This window comes from Perissodus microlepis, chromosome 14, assembly GCF_051167445.1.
Source record: "Perissodus microlepis isolate ML-2025 ecotype Zambia chromosome 14, ASM5116744v1, whole genome shotgun sequence".
In the NCBI taxonomy this organism is placed as follows: domain Eukaryota; kingdom Metazoa; phylum Chordata; class Actinopteri; order Cichliformes; family Cichlidae; genus Perissodus; species Perissodus microlepis.
Window position 1 is genome coordinate 6,329,985 of NC_140474.1, and position 18,513 is coordinate 6,348,497.

Here is an 18,513-nt window from a genome sequence, read left to right on the forward strand (position 1 = left end):
ACAACAAGATTAGGGATGGTGTACATGAGAATCGGACGTCCACTTGGAGCAACTGCATTTCTGCTTCTGCGCATTATGTGGGTGTTCCACAAATGTGCAACTTGCTGCAGCTCTTCCTGTTAAATATTAACAATTTTAAAAAAAATCTCACGAGAGCACATTTATAGAAAGTGTGCGAGTCTCCTCAAAATATGAGAAAAAATATTGTACAACTTAAAAAACAGCACAATATTTAAAAAAGTGAACTCTTACCTTAACAAAGCTTTTAAAAGGTGCTTTTTTGTCTATCTGTAGAAGGTTTCCTATGAGAGGAAGTGCAGTGGGTCCTGGAGGCAAATGCCAGTTCCTTTTGTGTTTTATATTAAACATCCACAGCAGAACTAAGATTAAACCTGCAGAGATCACAGTTGCACAAGATTCCATCCTGCTCTATATAATATAAAAACTATAAAATAATACACAAAAATACAGCAGCAAGTCAAGGAACTAGAAGCAAAAAGAAATTTCAACAAGACTCAGGGTTATGAGAACTATGAAGTTCACACTACAGCTACACAAATAAAGCAACAGAGAGCCCTGTTGGAAGAAGAACTCAAAGACAATATAAATTGGGATTAAGACTGCAAAGTCTAACTAAGAGTAAAACTATACTAATAGCACAGGATAAATCAAACTGTAATAAAAACAGAACTTAATATGCCAGCAACCCAAAAGCCTGGCTCCAAGACCCAGGACAGTCACACACATATATATATAGGAGATCTGTTTATATTTAACAGGGAGTTTGTGTAAGCATGGAATATGACACTGGTGAGCTTACTGATTAACCACTCTTCTTAGTTAACCTTTAATATATTATGTTTTTTAGAATTTTTTTAAAACTGTCAAATGTTTTATTGTGGCTCCAAAACCAACAGCAGCGGCAGGCTAGACGACACACAACAATAAACACATTAAATGCACTTCTGAGCTATTTGTTCTTGCAATCATTTTTGATAGGTCTTTATCAATTGAGTTCTGTCTTGCTGGGGGTCACAGACTTCTGCAAAAACTGTCTAATAGAGCTCTGGGTTGGTTTAGGGTGGTATACTGCAAGAAAATTCTTATCTACAGATGCTGATACTGATACTTTTCCAATAACAGTGTCAATCTCTTGCTGCATTTTCTCTGGACACAGCAAAGCAGAAACTATTACCACTCTGATCTGTTTTTACGTCCACCAAGGGACGTATTCCTAACCATAATGTTTTAATATTGTATGTATTGTAAAGTAAATTCACAGTCTTACCTTGTTTTGGGGGGTATTTAATAAGCACGCTAAGAGCATATCTCAGGGTGGAGCTGGTGCTTTGTGTTCCAGCCAGAAACAGGGTCATTATTGTAGAGACCAAATTGTCATAGTGGAACTCAGTTGTGGAAATCTCCTTTTCCTGAAAGAAGAAAGTTGTCATTGTTTTTCTGTGCTTCTCTGTACTTCGATGTGTCTCTCTTTATATTTTTTCTCTTTCTGTCTGTGTGAGTGTATATTTGTGTGTAGATGCGTTCTGGCTTCTAGCCAAAGGTTCCTGCACACCTGAGGTGAATAATCTCATCTGTTTGTCATCAGTTATTATCTTACCATTACATCTTACTTTAATAGACTCAAATTTGTTCATATAAATGGAGAGTCCTCTTCGCACATTAAGGTTAATTATGGAGTTCCACTGGGTTCAGTGCTAGGCCCAACTCTGTTTACATTATACATGCTTCCCTTAGGGAGTATCATCAAAAGGCATAGCATACAGTTTCACTGCTATGCAGATGACACCCAGCTTTATCTATCCATGAGCCCAGATAACACACACCAATTAGTTAAACTGCTGGAATGTCTTAAAAACATAAAGACCTGGACGACCTCGAATTTTCTGCTTGAAAATTAAGATAAAACTGAGGTTATTGTATTTGGCCCTGAAAATCTTAAGAAATATGGTAACGACATTCTTACTCTGCTTGCATTACCTTGGCCTCCAGTAACATTGTGAAGAACATTGGAGTGATTTTTGACCAGGATATATCCTTCAATGCATATATTAAACACATTTGTAGGACTGCTTTCTTCCTGTCAGGGTTCCTGGGTCGTTGACCCAGTGATTTCAGTTTGTTCATGTTAAGTTTAGTTCGCCACATTAATGTTCTCACTTCCTGTTTTTTCCCCATGTCAGCTTGTCTCTTGTGTCATTAGTCAGATTATGTTCAGCCCTGTACTCACCTGTTTCCAATCATTGTCATCATTCAACCTGTGTATTTAAGTTCCTCGGTTTCACCAGTTCTTTGTCGTGTCATTGATGTTAATGTCGTCTCTCCGTATGTATGTTCAGTTAGTCAGCCAGCCATTCATCCAGTCTTTCAGCCAGCCAGCCAACCAGTCAGTCCTTCGTTCCTGCCCTGTTCATCCACGATTCATAATAAACCATCTTCAGTTCTTCACTATCCACGAGTCCTGCGTTTGGGTCACTTCCTCGCCTCCACACACGACACTCCTGACACTTCCATTTGCACAGTATCTCTAAAATTAGAAATATCTTGCCCCAGACTGATACCAGACTAGAAAGAGAGCATTTTCTCTAGTGATGGTAAATTTGATTCTTTTTACTGAATCGAGCTTGAATGAGTCACTCACCAAAGTGAATCGGGTTTTTTGAGTCATTTGAGTCACTGAGTCAGTTGACCAGAGAGTGCAAAAAATGTACATTTTCACTCAAACTTAATTTGTTTCTCTTTTCATGTAAATCCTACTGCTAAGATGAATGATTCTAAAAAAAAACCAACTATTTTATAGAGCAAAAAAGAGCAAAAACATTTCTAAAATTAAGCAATTTCCTATCAAAATTGCTTAATAAACATTTATTTTGTTTATTTGTCTTTTATTAGTATTTTCCTTAAATGGGTCAAATATATATTTTCTCATCTAAATGTACACTGAGCTGTGAGGCAGGGGGCGGTAATGCGCCTTAACATTGGTTGCCAACCAAGAAGAAGAAGAAGCTGTGAGCCAGGAGGGAGGGGGTGAGCGAGTCCTGAGTGATTCGCTTACATTTAGGATTCAGCACAGGAGGGAGGGGGTTAGTGAGTGAGTGAGTGATTCGTTCGCTCTATGATTCAGCACAGGAGGGAGGGGATGAGCAAGTCCTAAGTGATTCGCTTACGCTTATGATTCAGCACAGGAGGGAGGGGGTTAGTGAGTGAGTGAGTGATTCGTTCGCTCTATGATTCAGCACAGGAGGGAGGGGGTGAGCAAGTCCTAAGTGACTCGCTTATGCTTACGATTCAGCACAGGAAGGGAGGGGGTGAGTAGCTCAAATGTGCTGTTAGCATGTTAGCAGAGCGATGCTACTGTGAACCGAGGAGCTATTTTCTTGATGTGAGCTTCTACTCAGGGTTTTTTCTTCCAGTTCAGAGCAGAAATGCTTTTGTTAAGAAACTGGCTGTTGTTTCCCCCCCCCCCAATTTTAATTATAAGCTAGATATATTTCTACTAATGGAATTAGTTTGCTAACAGCAACAGGGATGAGTCAGTGAGTCAGTTGGGCTTGTGAATCATGATTCACGAGTCAGTAAAGTGATTCTCAAGTATTGAACGATTCGTTCACGAATCGAACATCACTAATTTTCTCCTACCATATTATTTATTTGGTTTCAGTTGATGTTGGATAGTTTGTCATTGCTCAACAAACTTTATTAATGTCACTTATTTTTCTTTTGTGTTATTGGAACTAATCGTCACTAAAGTGGAGTCAAATTTATAATTGGCCTGCTTGCATGTGGTTTATTGTCATATAGTCAATTTTAATACACATTTCAGATCACAAGCATCAAAAAGGGAGTATCAATAGTAAGTAACAACAGGAACTCAGGGCCCCTTTCAATAGAACGTGGGACGGGTGTTACAAATGAGTACTCTGAGTTTCTCCAAAATTACCGGATTCCTCCCTCTATCTCGAAAAGGAGAAACCAGCCACCCTTTGAAGAAATGTCATTTTTGGTGCTTGTTTCCACAATGTTTTTTTTTTTCAGTCACTACCCAGAGCTCATGACGTCACATGAGCTCTGGGTAGTGGTCTATGGTTAATCTGGTTAATCTATGTCCCTCGCATGATGTGAGGGACATAGATTAACCAGTAAATCAAGTAAATCAAAGGCCTTACTTTTATGCTCAGCTCTCTCTTCACCATCTGGATATCATTTACATTACTGCAACTATCACCAATCCATCTGTCAATCTCCCATGTCCCTCTCCTCTCACTTGGGAATAAAACCCTGAGATACTTAAAGCTAACCACTAGCAGCACTTGGGTGCACTTTTCCAGCTGAGAACCTTGACCTTAAACTTGGAAGCGCTAATTCTCATTTCCACCACTTCACACTTGGCTACAAACCATTCCAGTTCAAGTTGAAGGTCACCACTTGATGTAACCAACAGAACCACATAATCTGCAAAAGACAGGGAGATCGTGACACCCCCAAAGTGGAATCCTTCCACCACTTTGCTACACCTAGAAATTCTGTCCATTAAAAAAAACAAAAAAAACAAAACAGAATCAGTCACCTTATGATCCCTAAGCAATTCTCGCACAATCTACCAAGGGACTTGGCTGAATGTCTTTTCCAAGTCTACAAAGCACTGCTCAGTGGTTGGGCAAAATCACATGCACCCTCAAATATCCTTGGTAGGATAAAGAAGCGGTCCAGTTTTCCATGACGAGGACAAAAGCTGCATCGTTCCTCCTGAATCCAAGGTTCAACTTACAGACACTCTCCTCTCCAGTACCCTTCCGAGAGAGACTGAGAATCCCCTTATAGTTGGAACATACTAACCAGCTCCCCTCCTCTCAGAGGAGAAACATCTACCTCGTTTGCCATTGGATCTCGATTAGGCTTTACATCCAGTACCTGAAGGAACTCGGGCTGAATTCCTGAGGGGCCTTGCCGAGGAATTGTTGAAATACCCCCTTAAAGCTTCTGTTTCCTCAAGAGAAGACATGTCAGTGAGATTGAGGAGATCCTCGAAGTATGCCTGCCTCAACCACTCAATATTTTTGGTTACCGTCTGCAACAATCTACTATGTATACTATATTAGTATAGCACCACTCAGTGTTGCCAACTTAGCGACTTTGTCGCTATATTTAGCGAGTTTTCAGACCCCCTTTAGCGCCTTTTTTTCTAAAAAGCAACTAGCAACAAATCCGGCGACTTTTTGTGGTGTTATTGGAGACTTATGATGACTTTTTGACGTGAAAGCACGTATCGCTCTTGCACTCAACAAGCAGTGGGTGCTGTCGTGGGCACCTCATCCGTGCCAAAATGCTTACAGGCGGCACATAGTCCTCACGCAGCAGTCGCCCCCAGCTGATGTCAGAGCAGGCGATATTCACCCCAATGCGTGCAAACTGCAAACGAGCGAAGCAGCTGCTGCACCCCCCCGGACTGTAACGCAAGGCGGGAGCAGCGGTAAATGTACATTTTTCTTTGTCTAAAATAAATCAGTGCACTAAAATTCATCATTCCCATCGTTGTAACGAGGTTTGCAATGCTGGGAGGCTCTGTCCATTTTGATTGTTAATAGTTATTTAAAAAATATTCTTCTTTTACTGTTACTTTTAAAAACAGTTAAAAACACACAAACCAAAAAAGTAACTCCGCCAGAGTGCCTATTTCAGGTCACTTTTGCCGGTCCAAAGTCCAGATAAAGGAGGAGGGTTGGAATTACTGAAAACTATAATTAGTAAGAGAAATTGAATTTGTAGTTCTAAATATATTCTAAATGCTTTTAGGGTGTTTTTTATGCCTCTACCACGATGTTATTTTTCTCTCCTACAGCGTCTGTTACAATTACATACGCAGGACCAATTATGCAAATTAGGCAATGATGATATTTAGCTACTTCTACTGTACTTTTAGGACAGCCAATAGCGATTTTCCTTACTGGGGAGTTGGCAACACTGGCACCACTTTCCTCTCCTTAGTGAGCTGATGATGTGTGAGAATTGCTTTGTGGCTGACTGAAAGTCTTGCACCATGATCTCACTTAACTCCCACACAAGTTTTTTCTTCAGCTACTGTTGGTGCTATACTCTGCGTGCAGCCGAAGGTCAACACAATGGCTGTGTCCCAATTCAGGGTCTGCATCCTTCGGAGGCCACATTTAAAGGCCGATTACATCACAGTGACGCAACAAAGGCTGTCCCAATTCAAAAGTTGCTCCAAATGCGGCCGACAAATGCGTCTTTCATTTTTCCGAATTTGAAGGATGGGTCAGGTGTATCCTTCGTGGCCCAACCTATCCCAGAATTCATAGCGTGTATGTGGGTGTGGATAATTTTTTCGGAAAAAAAAAACCAGTGGATGGCTGAAGCGGGGCAGCAGAAGAGTAAACTTTTAAAAGTAAGTACTGAATATTATGTCACTTATTTATGTGCAAATGTTTGATAACAAAGAACATTAAAATATTACTTTTGGCCACATGCAAAGTTCTGTGATATTAGTGATGTTAGTACTTTCAGTGTCAACTTGGTTTTGAAGCCTTTACTTTAAAGCCTTTACTTTGGTGGTGCTTGGGCTCCCTGTAGTGGTACGCGGGAATTAACATAAATAATAATAAATAATATACCATCATGGAGGTATGTAAAGACGACACAATTCAATTCAATTCAATTCAATTTTATTTATATAGCGCCAAATCACAACAAAAGTCGCCTCAAGGCGCTTCATAGATACAGAGAAGAACCCAACAATCATATGACCCCCTATGAGCAAGCACTTTGGCGACAGTGGGAAGGAAAAACTCCCTTTTAACAGGAAGAAACCTCCGGCAGAACCAGGCTCAGGGAGGGGCGGCCATCTGCTGCGACCGGTTGGGGTGAGAGAAGGAAGACAGGATAAAAGACATGCTGTGGAAGAGAGACAGAGGTTAATAACAGATATGATTCAATGCAGAGAGGTCTATTAATGCATAGTGAGTGAGAAAGGTGACTGGAAAGGAAAAACTCAATGCATCATGGGAATCCCCCGGCAGCCTACGTCTATTGCAGCATAACTAAGGGAGGATTCAGGGTCACCTGGTCCAGCCCTAACTATATGCTATAGCAAAAAGGAAAGTTTTAAGCCTAATCTTAAAAGTAGAGATAGTGTCTGTCTCCCAAATCCAAACTGGAAGCTGGTTCCACAGAAGAGGGGCCTGAAAACTGAAGGCTCTGCCTCCCATTCTACTTTTAAATACTCTAGGAACAACAAGTAGGCCTGCAGAGCGAGAGCGAAGTGCTCTAATAGGGTGATATGGTACTACAAGGTCATTAAGATAAGATGGGGCCTGATTATTTAAGACCTTGTATGTGAGGAGCAGGATTTTGAATTCAATTCTGGACTTAACAGGAAGCCAATGAAGGGAAGCCAAAACAGGAGAAATATGCTCTCTCTTTCTAGTCCCTGTCAGTACTCTTGCTGCAGCATTTTGGATTAGCTGAAGGCTTTTCAGTGAGTTTTTTGGACATCCTGATAATAATGAATTACAGTAGTCCAACCTGGAAGTAATAAATGCATGAACTAGTTTTTCAGCGTCACTCTGAGACAGGATATTTCTAATTTTAGAGATGTTGCGCAAATGGAAGAAAGCAGTCTTACATATTTGTTTAATATGTGCGTTGAAGGACATGTCCTGGTCAAAAATGACTCCAAGGTTCCTCACAGCGTTACTGGAGGCCAAGGTAATGCCATCCAGAGTATGAATCTGGTTAGATACCATATTTCTAAGATTTTCAGGGCCGAGTACAATAACCTCAGTTTTACCTGAATTAAGAAGCAGAAAGTTAGCGGCCATCCAGGTCTTTATGTCTTTAAGACATTCCTGCAGTTTAACTAATTGGTGTGTGTTATCTGGCTTCATGGACAGATAGAGCTGGGTGTCATCTGCATAGCAGTGAAAATGTATGCTATGTCTTCTAATGATGCTGCCTAAGGGAAGCATGTATAATGTAAACAGAATTGGTCCTAGCACTGAACCCTGTGGAACTCCATAATTAACCTCAGTGCGTGAAGAGGACTCTCCATTTACATGCACAAATTGGAGTCTATTAGATAGATATGATACAAACCACTGCAGTGCAGTACCTGTAATACCTACAGCATGTTCTAATCGCTCTAATAGGATATTATGGTCAACAGTATTGAACGCTGCACTGAGGTCTAGCAGGACAAGCACAGAGATGAGTCCACTGTCAGAGGCCATAAGAAGATCATTTGTAACCTTCACTAAAGCTGTTTCTGTGCTGTGATGAGCTCTGAAACCTGACTGAAACTCATCAAATAAACCATTCCTCTGCAGATGATCTGTTAGCTGTTTGACAACTACTCTTTCAAGGATTTTTGATATGAAAGGAAGGTTAGAGATTGGCCTATAATTAGCTAAGACTGCTGGGTCTAGAGATGGCTTTTTGAGTAAAGGTTTAACTACAGCCAGCTTGAAGGCCTGTGGTACATAGCCGATTATTAGAGATAGGTTGATCATATTTAAGATCGAAGAATTAATTAATAGCAGGACTTCTTTGAGCAGTTTTGTAGGAATGGGGTCTAAAAGACACGTTGATGGTTTGGAGGAAGTAATTATTGAAGTTAACTCAGAAAGATCAATTGGAGAAAAAGAGTCTAACTTAACATCAATGGTACTAAGAGTAGCTGTAGATAATATTACATCTGTGGGATGATTACTGGTAATTTTTTCTCTAATGATAAAAATTTTATTTGTGAAGAAGTTCATGAAGTCATTACTAGTTAACGTTAAAGGGATGGTTGGCTCAACAGAGCTCTGACTGTTTGTCAGCCTGGCTACAGTGCTGAAGAGAAACCTGGGGTTGTTCTTATTTTCTTCAATCAGTGATGAATAGTAAGATGTTCTGGCTTTGCGGAGGGCTTTCTTATAAAGCAGCAAACTATTTCTCCAGGCTAAATGATGATCCTCTAAATTTGTGACACGCCATTTCCTCTCCAGATTACGAGTCATCTGCTTTAGGGTACGTGTTTGAGAATTATACCACGGAGTCAGGTACTTCTGATTAGAGACCTTAGTTTTCACTGGAGCTACAGTATCCAGAGTCGTACGTAGTGAGGAGGTGAAATTATTAACAAGATAATCGACCTCTGTTGGGGTAGCGTTCAGATAGCTGCTCTGCTCTGTGTTTATACAGGGCATTGAAGATGATAACAGTGGGTGGATTATATTCTTAAACTTAGTTACAGCGCTTTCAGAAAGACATCTACTTTGATAAAATCTACTCTCCACCGCTGTGTAATCAATTATTGTAAATGTAAATGTTATCAGGAAATGATCAGACAGGAGAGGGTTTTCAGGAAACACTGTTAAATGTTCAGTTTCTATGCCATATGTTAAAACAAGATCTAGAGTGTGATTAAAGTGGTGGGTGGGTTCTTTTACATTTTGAGAGAAGCCAATTGAGTCTAATAACAGACTAAATGCCATGTTGAGGCTGTCATTTTTAGCATCTACATGGATGTTAAAATCACCCACAATAATTATTTTATTTGAGCTCAGAACTAAATTAGATATAAAGTCTGAGAAATCAGACAGAAACTCTGTGTAAGGCCCAGGTGGACGATAGATGATAACAAGTAAAACTGGTTTCTGAGTTTCACAGCTGGGGTGGACAATGTTAAGCATCAGGCTTTCAAATGAATTAAAAGTCTGTCTTGGTCTTTCATTAATTAATAGGCTGGTGTGAAAAATTGCTGCCACACCGCCCCCTCGGCCTGTGCTTCAAGGTTTCTGGTAGTTAGAATGACTCGGGGGTGTTGATTCATTTAAACTAACATAATCATCCTGCTGCAACCAGGTTTCTGTAAGGCAGAGTAAATCAATTTGTTGATCAATTATTAAATCATGTACTAACAGAGACTTGGAGGAGAGAGACCTAATATTTAATAATCCACATTTCACTGTTTTACTCTTTGGTTCAGATGTGGATACTGTACTGTTCTTTCTTTGTAATTGTTTATGTTTAAGTTGTTTGTTGCTGGTTTTTAGTTTGTTTTTTGTCTTTTTGGAAGCTGACACAGTCTCTATGGAGATGGGTTTTTGGGGGGGTAGCAGGAGGAGAGAAGCTGCAGAGAGGCGTGTAAGACTGCAACTCTGCTTCCTGGTCCCAACTCTGGATAGTCATATTTTGGGGGGTTTAATAAATTTGTCCATATTTCTAGAAATGAGAGCTGCTCCATCCAAAGTGGGATGGATGCCGTCTCTCCTAACAAGACCAGGTTTCCTCCAGAAGGTTTGCCAATTATCTATGAAGCCCACATCGTTTCTGGGACACCACTCAGACAGCCAGCAATTTAAGGAGAACATGCGGCTAAACATGTCACTCCTGGTCTGATTGGGGAGGGGACCAGAGAAAACTACAGAGTCCGACATTGTTTTAGCAAAGTTGCACATCGATTCAATATTGATTTTAGTGACCTCCGATTGGCGTAACCGGGTGTCATTACTGCCGACGTGAATTATGATTTTACTGAATTTACGTTTACCCTTAGCCAGCAGTTTTAAATTTCCTTCAATGTCGCCTGCTCTGGCCCCTGGAAGACAATTGACTATGGTTGCCGGTGTCTCTAGCTTCACATGTCTGAGAACAGAATCACCAATTACCAGAGTTTGACCCCCGGCGGGTGTGTCACTGAGTGGGGAAAAACGGTTAGACACATGAACGGGTTGGTGGTGTACCTGGGGCTTCTGTTTAGGACTATGCTTCCTCCTCACCGTGACCCAGCCGCCCTCTTTCCCCAGCTGCTTGGGGTCTGCCGGGGAACAGCTAGCGGGGCCTACGCTATCTTCGGCTGCACCAGCTACAGGGGCCTGGCTAGCTACGGGTGAACGAAGGGTGCGAAGCCGAGTCTCCAATTCAGTAATCCTGGCCTCCAGAGCTGCAAATATGCTACATTTGTTACAGATATCATTACTGCTAAAGGAGGCCGAGGAGTAACTAAACATCTGACACAATGAGCAAGAAAGTGCAGGAGGGACAGGTGAAGTAGCCATGGTGCTAACGAGTCGGCTACGAGCTAAGCTAAGCTACCGAAACAGTACAGAGACAGTGAGTGAATACTTTGGCTATAAATTAGGTAGTGAGTACACAGAAAGTGTGCTTCGGATGAAGCACGTGAAGATTATACTATGAAAGAAGAATGTATTTAAAAGTTGTTAATTAAATTGCTAAGCAAATAAGCTACTCAGAAACACCACTGTGTTTGAGCAGGAACAGGAAGTGATACTCTACCGCAGAGCGAGCGAACACCAAGAACAGCCTTTCCTTATCGCCAGCGATCACGGCCGCTACAGAGCACTGGTGGGCTCGTTTCCCTGGGCCTTAAAACTGCAAGGTGGCAGACAGCGCCGTACTACGGGGCCAAACACTGATGGTAAAAACACAGCACTTTACCGTGGTGCCGTGATCCCAGCCACCATCGATGAGTCGCAGGCCACCGGGAGAATTGGTGCAGGCGGGGGAGATGCCGTCGGTGAGTTGGGAACTATCTATGTCGAAGCTCCTGGTAGACAGGAGAATGCGATCCGCTTCTGCCAGTGAGCAGTAATCCTTCGCAGCCAGCAGTGGAGAGTTGGCAAGGCCAGCTCGCACTGTTGGAGGAAGACGTGAGTGAAGAGGAATCCGCCATCATCTGTTCCTAGCAAGGACAGCGTGCTCTCCGTGAGCTCAAGAGCGGTACCATCACCCAGGCCTGAGAGAGAGAGGAGTTTCTTGGCCCACTCTGCGTCGGAGAGGGAGTAGCTCAGCTCAGCACCTCGAGAACGGTGTATTTCCCTTGGGTGGGGGGATCCCGGAGGATGGTCATCACACGGCGGGTGGACAGCAGATCCAGTGAGGTCACCACATGATGGTATTTCGTGTTGTCGGCTGAAACGCCACGAAGAGCAAACTGAGCTTCGACGTGCACGAAGCATGAAGGAGGGTCGTGAAGCCAAAAATCCGGCAGCTTAACCACCACAGCAAAAATAAAAACGTACAGCTCTGCTATCACTTCTGACATAAATGAAGACAGAAAACTACACAGCAGTGGCGTTTATAGGGTTACTGAAGTTGGGCTAGCTGGTATATAATGATGTGCTGTGTGATGGCTAGCTACACAGCTATGGGTAGCATAACATTGAAGCTGGAGGACGAACGCTAACTTTCTTTCCACTCGATAAAAGTTAATGTGAGGGTTAGATGGCAGGATCCTGTAAACGGACCAAACTTCAGTGAGGAGAACAACTGAGATAATCCATCCACAATGCGAGGTTAGTCATTAATATACTGCTGCGTGGGCTGGGTTGTAGTTACATCATAAGGTTTTAAAAACTTAGCTTTAAAATGAATAGTGGTGATAAAAACCGAGAGAGGCCGACAGTGATCACTGACTTTTTGGGAGGTCTTGTTCAGACTAAATAGAACAAGATGCACAAGAATTAAAACATCTTAAAAGCACAAAGCTTTAATAAATGCAGAGTATTTTGGACCCGGAAGCAGGATTCACCACGTCATCACTTAAAGACCAGATATCCCACCAGCTGTGAATGTTTTAATGCAGCACAGTTGTTATTATTATGACTCGTCACATTCTGTTTATGACAGTTAAAATAAATAACATTCATATAAGAATTCAAATTGTCTTGTGTAAACTGTATATGGTGTTAAATAGGCATATACTACTGTACTACGGTACTTCAAGAGCCATATATTTTATGAGATGGTCATTTTTATGGAAAGTTTGAGAACCACTGCTTTAAAATATATGCCATTCAATAGTTGATCTTAATCTTACAGTGAATTTGATGATTTAATGGATAGTTAAAGTCAGTAATATACCAACAAACACAACAAGCTGAAAGTGTGTGAATGTTCCTCGGTTTTCAGTCCCGAATATCGCAGCACAAGCAGGATTCACTGCTTATTATCTGAATCAGTTTTCATTTGGTCCCTTAGCCAGGACAAGTTTGCCTTAGGAGACCCTGTCACAAACAAATTCCTCCAACAACATGCAAACCTTTCCATCACAAGAAGGTGACAATTCACAGAGGAGTGTTTAAAATCATTCATAGCAAGATAAGAAAACGATTTTTAGCACTTTAGATTATATTAATTGCCTACATCAATAAACACAGTATTTGTAGTTTTGAGCTTTCTTTGATAAATTATGCTTAAGTTTTCCAACCTGGTTGATTCGAATAAGGAAGGAGTCTATGTAGTCTCGTGGGGAGCTGGGGTCCAATGTGTCTTTGTGTTCTTGGATCTTCATCTTGATAAACTTTCTCACTTCTTCATACTCTGCAAAAATTTTTTGATGGGGGCCAGGAAGATGGTCCATGAGTTTCGGAAAGAGGTTGTACATCTGTTGTAAAGAAGCATAGCAACATACATTCTTGTGAAGAGACAATGATACATCTACTGTGTTTGGATCATTTTTACAGTATGGTTTTCAAAAGACGTATATACTCTTATACAAAATATGAAAACCAAATTAAAAAGCATTTCTATTTAATCTTTAATTTTGCTCCCACTTTCAGTTACCTGACCCACGGGGCTGCTGTTAACCTTTTCTATATGAGAAAGTATGGTAAGGAGGCGCAAGAACTGCTTGTCTTCATAGATGAACCGTTGACCAAAAACCAGGCAGCAGATCACGTTAGACACAGTACAGCTCAATAAGAATGTGGGGTTAAATGGTGCACCTGCAAGAGAAGGGGAATCATCTGTCAAATTAACTAAGGACTTCACTTTAGTTATGACATGCCCACACTTCCAACTTTCCCACTGGTAGGTCAGTTTTTTAAAGAGATTTAAAGAGTATGTTTGTTGGCACATGGCTTTCCCAAATAACAGTTTTCATTAGTGATGCGCGAATCATAAACGAATCATTCAATACTCGAGAATCACTTTACTGACTCGTGAATCATGATTCACAAGCCCAACTGACTCACTGACTCATCGCTGTTGCTCTTAGCAAACTAATTTCATTAGTAGAAATATATCTAGCTTATAATTAAAATTGTGGGGGAAAACAACAGCCAGCTTCTTAACAAAAACATTTCTGCTCTGAACAGGAAGAAAAAACCCTGAGTAGAAGCTCACATCAAGACAATAGGGCTTTGGAGCGTGATGTCACGAGGGTGGGCGTGGAAAGGATTTTGGCCTGATGCTCCAAGCGAAAAAGGAGCGAAGGCACACACAACAGCCATGGTTTGTACTTGCTGTGTGGTCGGCTGCAATGTTCAATCGCACGACCGGCAAGGGAATAAGCTTAAAAAGGGTTTGTCTTTTTATTCTTTCCCAAACTGGAAGCAACAGGAGGGAGCTTATATGGCGGACCTTACAAAACGAAGGCGTCTAGCCTGAATAGCAGCCGTGAGACGAGCTGTCTTGTCATCGTCGTTCCAACACAGTGTGTCTGTTTTGATTTGTGGACCCGGAAAAGGGCTCCAAAGCCCTATAGCTCCTGGGTTCACAGTAGCATCGCTCTGCTAACATGCTAACAGCACATTTTAGCTACTCACCCCCTCCTTCCTGTGGTGAATCGTAGTGTAAGCGAATCACTCAGGACTCACTAATCCCCTCCCTCCGGTGCTGAATCATAGCATGAACGAATCACTCAGGACTCACTAACCCCCTCCCTCCTGTGCTGAATTATAGCGCGAACGAATCACTCAGGACTCACTAACCCCCTCCCTCCTGTGCTGAATCATAGCGCGAACGAATCACTCAGGACTCACTAACCCCCTCCTTCCTGTGCTGAATTATAGCGCAAACAAATCACTCAGGACTCACTAACCCCCTCCCTCCTGTGCTGAATCGTAGCATAAACGAATCACTCACTCACTCGCCCCCTCCCTCCTGGCTCACAGCTTCTTCTTCTTGGTTGGCAACCAATGTTAAGGCGCATTACGGTTCCCTGGCTCACAGCTCAGTGGACATTTAGATGAGAAAATATATATTTGACACATTTGAGGAAAATACTAATAAAATAAAATAAAAATAAATAAAATAAATGTTCCCTTTAGAAATTTTTTTTTCTTTTTTGCTCCATAAAAATAGTTGTTTTTCTTTTTCAATCACTCATCTTAACAGTAGGATATACATGAAAAGAGAAACAAATTAAGTTTGAGTGAAAATGTAACTTTTTTGCACTCTCTGGTCAACTGACTCAGTGACTCAAATGACTCAAAAAACCCGATTCACTTTGGTGAGTGACTCATTCAAACTCGATTCAGTAGAATCAAATTTACCATCACTAGTTTTCATGCATTTGAATGTGTTTTCTGAGATCCGTTGTTGTGCATCCTGTTGTGTTAACAACCCGAAGCTCACAAAAACACCATTTTAGTAGATCATATTGGGTTTTTTGGGTGGCTGTGGTGGGTGTCAATTCAGTATTGGAAAATAATGGGTTAGTGGGATTAGCCCACTGTGGTATGCTTCTATCTTGCTAAACTTAAGACTGATTATTTTCCATTAGTGTTATAATGTCCTGTAATGTTTAGGGCACTTGATAGTCTAGGATGATGTGTCAGTGAGTTTCTTTCTTTAGGACATTCTATCGGCAGAGAGTGTTTACACTTGGGGTACCCAGAGTTGCAGTTAAATATAGGTATATGGGTGTGGTCACCAGGGGTGATAGTGCTCCATATAGTGATGTATTTATTTTCACATATCAGCATTTAAATTTTTTATGTAATATAAATTTAGGTAGATAGGCTGTGCATAGTAAACTTATTTTCATTTATCAGCATTTTTTTTTAATGTTACATAAATATAGGTATACAGCTTCATGTGAAATGGCCTTTCATCAACTATACCTTTTAATTTATGTATGTGAGCCCTCATATGTTCACTCTCTTCTTGGATCCATTCTTCCATCCCCTTGCGTCCCATCCCAAAGTCTCTTAGAGTGGTCTGTGTGAAGCGTCGCAGCTGACGCCAGCGTTCCCCGTTACCGCTCCCTATACCTGAAAGGTTAAACCACTTACCAAAGTAATGGAAGAGAAGCCATGCTGATTCATGAAATAATTAAACACTAGGAAACAAAATAACTTGTGCCTTGACAAAGCCAACATATTTAAGTGATCACGCTTTACCATATTTCTTGTTAGGGTTGTGTAGAAATGGAGTTGGGGCTCTGCCTGTGAAGTCATCTGCTTGATCCACCAAGGCTTCTTTCACAGCATCATATCCTACCAGAACTACTGTCCGCTGCCAGCCTAGGTATACTGTCATCACTGGCCCATAGGTTTCACTGAACTAAAGATAGGTAAAATGATTTATTTAAATCATTTAAATTAAATAAATCATTTATTTAAATGCGCATTCATCTTAAGTTTTGTCTAAATGCCAACATGCTGTTAAAGTTAAATTTGGTGTGTTTATAGAAAGTGTGCGAGTGTCCTCAAATTATGAGAAAAAATATTGTACAACTTAAAAAACAGCACAATATTTAAAAAAGTGAACTCTTACCTTAACAAAGCTTTTAAAAGGTGCTTTTTTGTCTATCTGTAGAAGGTTTCCTATGAGAGGAAGTGCAGTGGGTCCTGGAGGCAAATGCCAGTTCCTTCTGTGTTTTATATTAAACATCCACAGCAGAACTAAGATTAAACCTGCAGAGATCACAGTTGCACAAGATTCCATCCTGCTCTATATAATATAAAAACTATAAAATAATACACAAAAATACAGCAGCAAGTCAAGGAACTAGAAGCAAAAAGAAATTTCAACAAGACTCAGGGTTATGAGAACTATGAAGTTCACACTACAGCTACACAAATAAAGCAACAGAGAGCCCTGTTGGAAGAAGAACTCAAAGACAATATAAATTGGGATTAAGACTGCAAAGTCTAACTAAGAGTAAAACTATACTAATAGCACAGGATAAATCAAACTGTAATAAAAACAGAACTTAATATGCCAGCAACCCAAAAGCCTGGCTCCAAGACCCAGGACAGTCACACACATATATATATAGGAGATCTGTTTATATTTAACAGGGAGTTTGTGTAAGCATGGAATATGACACTGGTGAGCTTACTGATTAACCACTCTTCTTAGTTAACCTTTAATATATTATGTTTTTTAGAATTTTTTTAAAACTGTCAAATGTTTTATTGTGGCTCCAAAACCAACAGCAGCGGCAGGCTAGACGACACACAACAATAAACACATTAAATGCACTTCTGAGCTATTTGTTCTTGCAATCATTTTTGATAGGTCTTTATCAATTGAGTTCTGTCTTGCTGGGGGTCACAGACTTCTGCAAAAACTGTCTAATAGAGCTCTGGGTTGGTTTAGGGTGGTATACTGCAAGAAAAATGCGCAGCGAGAAGCTCCATAGCTCTGACTATGTGTGTGCATAATAACTAATATGAGCAAATGTGTGCACATCTGAGTGTGTGTGTCCTATATCTGTGTGCGCTGTGAGGCTGTTGTAAATGTGTTGTCTTTAAACGCATGTGTGTGCGTGATCATGCAGATTGAGCATGTAGAAATAGAGGGTGTTGTTTGTGGATAGGGTAGGGAAGCAGGTGATCGACGCAGTGATAGAAAACAGAAGCAAAGAAACCAAAGAGCAGGGTGAGCGACAAGAGAGAGAGAGGAAAAAAGGAATAAAAACGGAAACATTCAAATTAAGGCATTGGCGGAGAGTGACGGTGACGTTACACTGAATTAGCAAACTGATATTACAAAGTTAAACAAAAGTTGATACAAGAGAGTGTGAGTGAAGAAAATAGTGTAGCGGATTGTTATCTGGTGTGCGGTCAATACAGCCACGGAGTGGTGCCGGGGTCGCGGTAGAGCTGTCCGTCCACATAGAGCCAGTCCACGTGCTCTGGGCCTTCTTCATTACTAGGTCGTGGAAGCACCGGTCGATGAAATCTTGGAATAAGTGTACTTGGAATACTTTAAGTTTTTTTTTTTAAATTTAGGAATACTTTAACTTTTAAAGCGTTTTTTATATTCTATGCTACCATTTGCTTTTTTTTCCTCCAAATCTCCAGCGTCTGATGTCACCTACAGCATAATTCGCTTAGCTTCTCCCGTCACTTCCATCACTTACCGTCTCATTTCCCTCCTCCTCTCACTTCCCTCCTCTATATTATTTTGAGCACGTTTCCTTGTTTATCTAAAAACAAATGAATTAAACTGTGTTTATATTGATATCCAATGAGTTCAACCCTTTGTGCATTGTGCAACTGAAAGAGACGTAAATACTAATTTAGTTTTTCTAAAGTGGGTTTGACCTGCAGCTCAGTAAAGCACCCCTCCGACAGCCAAACCCATCTGTTCTCTGATTGGATAGTGAAATTTGTGATTGACATGACATTGACCAATCAGCTGAAAGGAAGAAAAATCAGGTCAAAATTCGTACTCGTAAGTTGAAACTTGAGTGCAGAGTTTCACTCTTATTTTTTTGCTTTGTATCTGTAACCAGACCTT

General features: G+C 40.9%; 2 protein-coding genes across 2 annotated transcripts; both read right to left on the reverse strand.

Moving 5' to 3' along the window:
• Positions 1 to 1,102: 1,102 nt before the first annotated feature.
• Positions 1,103 to 18,055, reverse strand: LOC146373314 (cytochrome P450 2A12-like; the record flags this gene model as incomplete). Its single annotated transcript, XM_084951625.1, has 7 exons — positions 16,540 to 18,055; positions 16,164 to 16,326; positions 15,885 to 16,034; positions 13,603 to 13,763; positions 13,247 to 13,423; positions 1,289 to 1,430; positions 1,103 to 1,167 (listed from the first exon to the last, which is right to left on the reverse strand). Coding segments are annotated over exons 1-7 (1,029 nt in total), but the record flags the coding sequence as incomplete, so codon positions are not given.
• LOC146373315 (uncharacterized) lies at positions 6,692 to 11,330 on the reverse strand. The gene has a single exon (XM_084951290.1). It carries the CDS (start codon positions 11,073 to 11,075, stop codon positions 10,203 to 10,205), a length of 873 nt encoding a protein of 290 aa, XP_084807416.1. The 5' UTR covers positions 11,076 to 11,330; the 3' UTR covers positions 6,692 to 10,202.
• Positions 18,056 to 18,513: the final 458 nt, after the last annotated feature.

What these genes read in the sequence shown, in the direction of transcription:
- LOC146373315 (XM_084951290.1), bottom strand. Translation starts at nt 11,075, where the DNA reads ATGGCTACTTCACCTGTCCCTCCTGCACTTTCTTGCTCATTGTGTCAG.